The sequence below is a fragment of the Miniopterus schreibersii genome (assembly GCF_964146895.1).
Source record: "Miniopterus schreibersii genome assembly, chromosome: 11".
NCBI classification, from domain to species: domain Eukaryota; kingdom Metazoa; phylum Chordata; class Mammalia; order Chiroptera; family Miniopteridae; genus Miniopterus; species Miniopterus schreibersii.
Genome location: NC_138111.1, coordinates 20,847,816 through 20,852,723, shown reverse-complemented (window position 1 = coordinate 20,852,723; position 4,908 = coordinate 20,847,816). Strand labels below are relative to the sequence as shown.

Genomic DNA, 4,908 nt, shown 5'->3' with positions numbered 1-4,908 from the left:
GGGTGAGTAGAAGTTAAAGAGCCCCACCCACAGAGTTTGACTCATACCTGTCCAAATAGAACCAAAAGCAGCACCCACTGTGATGCAAACCAGAGAAGGACCAGCAGCTGGAGGTTTAGTGCAGTAACAACACACCTACCCGGGGAGAGAGCAGATAGGCGGCAAGATCTTAGGTCAGAATCTAGACTTACCCCAAGGAGATGGATTGGCAGAGAGTATAGCTCTTAGCTAAGAAACCTGCATTACATTATGGCTCTAAAACCAATAGGAAAGAGAAAATTCAGGTCGAAAAATAAGGCAGAAACATGGTGTCACAACGGCTGGTGATGTAGCCCAATGACATGCTATGCTCAGCCATGGCAGAAGAAGCTACAAAAAATGTGGGGGGGGGGGGGGATTTTTAATAGGTTTCCTGAGGAGTTTCAATTCACTGGAGTATAAAATGAAATGGTTTTCTCTTCCCAGTTGCGAACTGCAGCCCTCCTTCAGAGCCCGAAAGACGTTTCTGGCAAGCTAAAAAATTTCTGCTTATTTTCAGCTCTAAAAAAGTCCACCCTCCGGCTCTTCTCTGAACTATAGCCCAGAGAGGAAAAGCTCAGCAAGCCCCCACTCATCAAGCTGGGCACCAGTTCTCCTTCGCAGGCCCCCGAAACCCCCACAGGCTCTTCTGCGGCACCCGGTTACGCGGCGTGGATCGAGAAGGTCCTGCATTCGTTCCTGGGGCAGTGGTGAAGTACCTCTCGCCGTCCGCTGAGCACCCCTCCGGATTCACGAGCCTCCTTTTGCTCATCTCCCCTTTCTTGATGTTTTCTTTACGTGTGGAGAGGTGGTCAAGGAGCGGGAGCTGACCTTAGTGACTGGCAGCTTAAAACATAAAGAGGAGCTAGCTACTATCTCTTACCTTCAATGTGGAGCCTTCGTTTCCCTTCCTAAATTCTGAGTCCACAGGAGAGGTCAAGCTCAGCGTCTCTACGGAGGCAGCTGCCATGAGCTCAGCACTATGCCAGGTGCTCCGGGCAGCTGGCTGCATCTTTATAATGATGCTGGGGACAGTGTTTCATTACTCCCCTTTTGCAAATAAGGAAACTAAGATTTAGGAAAGATAAATGGCTTTCCCAATATTAATGTAAGTAGGTTGTAATGCAGCAAAATAGACACTCAGGGCTCTCTATTTCCAGAGCTTTCATGTGGTTTTTTTCACTACGCTGCCACACAGGACACCAATAACACTCATTTCAGTTATCACCAGGGTAAGGTTCTAAAGGAATTCATTGTCTCTGTGAGGCAGGAATCAGAACCTACTAGAATCTGAGTTTATAGCAGACGACTCTTCTCCATGACTGCAGCTACGCTGAGCAAGTGAGGGCAAAGAATAAAAACTTCTCTACGTGACTTTGCTTTCCAAGGGAGGTCCTCAGTTGACTGCCCAATGGTGCCATTTCTATTCTTAATACACTAAAGACCCACATTTTTATTCGGTCTTATCAGTTAACAGATTTCTTACTCAGTAAATACTTCACAGCAGCTTTTACATCGTTATTTCTCAAGCTATAGATGATGGGGTTTAGCAGGGGGGTCACCACCCCATAAAACAGGGGAACAAGCTTGTCTGAAGCTTGCAGCTGGCCGCCCCCGGGCCGCTCTTGAGACCTGGGCTTGGCATACATGAAGAAGATGGTGCCGTAAAATATGACCACCACGGCCAGGTGTGCGGAGCAGGTGGAGAAGGCCTTGCGTCTCCCGGGGCCCGAGTGCAAGCTCAGGACAGTGCAGAGGATGAGCATGTAGGAGAAAGCGATGGCCAGCAGCGGGAGGACCAGGAACACCGCGTTGGATATCACCATGGTGACAATGTTGAGGGATATATCAGCACAGGCCAGCTTCAGGACAGCTAGGATCTCACATCCCAAGTGATTGATGACATTGTTCCCACAGAAAGGCAATTGCATGGCAAGAGACGTCTGCACAATCGAGTTGAGGCCTCCAGAGAGCCAGGACACAGAAGCCATCAGTGCACACACCGCCCTGCTCATGACGACGGGGTACCTCAGGGGGTTACAGATGGCCACGTAGCGGTCAAAAGCCATCATGCCGAGGAGCAGACACTCTGTTGATCCCATTGCAAACCCAAAGAACACCTGCACTGCGCATCCAGAGAAGGAAATGTTCCTTTTCTTTGAGATTAAGCTCACCAAAATGATGGGGACAGAGGAAGATGTGTAGCAGATATCGAGGAAGGAGAGGTTGCCCAGGAAGAAGTACATGGGGGTGTGAAGGCGGGAATCAAAGATGCTCACTATGATGAGAACACCATTGGCGGTGAGAATCATTAGGTACATAACTAGAATTAGAACAGAGAAAATCACCTCAAGTTTTGGGTAACCAGAGAGCCCCAGAAGAATGAATTCTTTCACAAATGTCTCGTTTATTATGTCCATGTCACAGCTTTCAAGGTATCAAAGACTTGACATAAAATATTTTCACTTCCAAACAACAAATGTAAGAGATGTCTTGAATAAGCATTACTCTAGGGTGGCAAAGAAAGAGTGTTTTCTTTGACTTCTGTCATCTGCTTCTGACATATGTTATCTTCAACAGTTTGTGCCTAGAATACAATGATACTGGGATGTAGAGAGTTTCTATGCCCTGTGTCTAATGTGTTCAGATCTACCTAGGATCAGAAGCAAATTCAGAAGAAACCTCCCCTACTGGTGACAACACCCTAAGTTGAGTTTTCTGAAAAAACACCTTAGAATATTTCAGACAACAAACCCAACTTCTTCATCTAGTCAGGTCCAGTGAGAGAGTGGTGGGAAAGGCAAAAGATGACTCAATAATGACTGGAATTTGTTTCAAGGTTTAACAGAAATTTTCAAAAATGCAAAACAGGTGATTTTTATGAAATTTGTCTACCTGACATTCTGTATCTCCTTTTAGTCAGTTAAATTGTGTATTTTTATAGGGCAGACATTTGATTATAGTAAATTAAACCTCGTACACTGCAATTTAACATCTGCTGAAAGCTAACGTTAGTTGATCTCATAGTGACAGCCCACACTTCCTATGTTGTTAGTTCCTAGCACAAGACCAGTGTGGAGACCAACTATGCATGTCCATGATGGAGAACCTTTGACCAGCAACAGTCACTCTTCATTTACTTTATTGTTGACGTCAGAGTTATTTGTAATTTATTTAAGTGAACCTGAGAAAACTGTAATAATGCTTAAATATATTTGTATGTGCAGCACTTTATACTTTACAAAAAAAATACCCACAAATTATTCTTCTCATTACCCCTATTTTCCCCCCAAATATTAAAGACAGAATGTGGCCAAAGTTATCCATGCTATAAGTAAAAGGTAGAGCTTGATACAGATCTTTGCCAATGAACTCTAGAGCTCTTTGTGCTACAAAACCAAAAGTTATTATACTGTTTTCCCACCAACTTTGGGGCTTAGTGGAATAAATTTAAAAAATCAACAATTTCAGTCTTTTAAACTTTTCATAGGTATGTAAATTACCTGGAGGTCTTGTTAAAATGCAGATTCTCTTCTAGTAGGTCTGAGGCAGGGCCTGTGATTCTGAATTTCTAATAAGCTCCCAGGTTGTGCTGAAGTGGCTGGTATGGGGCCAGATTTTGAGTAGTGAGCTGGCAGACTATCCAGATGTTTCTGATACAAATAGAATTTCTTCTGTTTTATTAAATGAACTAGCTTAACAACCTAGAAAATCACCAAGGGCGTACTTTTGTGTTTCCCAGCAAATTCCAGGGCTGCATCTCACTGTTCAGTACAATTCAGACGATAATAATATTAAAAGACACATTTTATAAAAGCAGGATAGACTTTTTGCTAGACTACTACAGTATGTATAGGATTTGCCAATAGCCTAACTTGACCCCATTCCTGCTCCAAGCTGAGTAAGGCTGTCATCAAAAAGTTTACAATTCAGTGAGGGAAACAGAAAAACTACACGTGGGACGATTCGATACAGAATATAATTACACTGTATGAGCAGAGTGAACATTATAAGGATGTCCAGAAGGAGGAAGTTAGTGAGAAATAAACAAGGCAAGAGAGAGTTCCGGAAGAGTCTCTGCTTAGGCTGGATCTGCAAGCATGGAAAAGATGGGGCAGATTTGGAGGAGGAGAGGGGAAGAGGGGTAGCCCAGAAGGGAACACAGGTTGAGAAAGTCCAGGCGTAAGCATATTGGCAGCACCTCCCTTTCAGACCAGGGGGTTTCTATGGAGAAGTGACGCGAAGCACATATGGAAAGGTAAATGTAGCAGATGTATATAAAGGTGCAAAAGTCAGGCAGACAAGCTGGCACTTCTACTGGGGAAGGAGCCTGTTATGAGAAGTGCCACATCCAAGGTGAGTGTTTAGAACCTGTGATTCTTTTTAGCTATCCTTCAAAATTGACATCATACATTTTGATTTTATGAGGTTTTTGAGCAGACATATGACACAGGGAATTAAAATATTTAGATTAATTAGGTTATCATTAATTACTGATGGGCATACACACAAAAATCATCTTTCCATAACTGCCAATAGTTTTTAGGTTACTAAAAATTGCAAGTTTAGGATTCACGTAGGCTAACAGTTCCAAGGATGTCAGCATAAGCTCCTACTCGACTCTAACACTCAGTGTGTTCTGTGATGATGGGTGAAGAGATTTCTCTACAGTGTATAATGTCTTAGAGTCAGCAGCCAAACTCAACAGAGGGATTCTCACTTCAGAAACAATTCAGTTAAAGAATGCAAAGGAGCCTGGCTGGTGAGGCTCAGCAGTTGAGCGTCAACCTAGGATCCAGGAGATCGAGGTTCGATTCCTTGTCAGGGCACATGCCCAGGTTGCGGGCTCAATCCCCAGCAGGCGGTGTGCAGGAGGCAGTCGATCAATGA

General features: G+C 44.0%; 1 protein-coding gene across 1 annotated transcript; it reads right to left on the bottom strand.

Annotated features, from left to right (window-relative positions):
- Positions 1 to 1,484: 1,484 nt before the first annotated feature.
- LOC308563532 (olfactory receptor 13C3-like) lies at positions 1,485 to 2,438 on the bottom strand (the record flags this gene model as incomplete). Its single annotated transcript, XM_081150762.1, has 1 exon — positions 1,485 to 2,438. One exon carries the CDS (start codon positions 2,436 to 2,438, stop codon positions 1,485 to 1,487), a length of 954 nt encoding a protein of 317 aa, XP_081006888.1.
- Between the last annotated feature and the right edge of the window lie 2,470 nt (positions 2,439 to 4,908).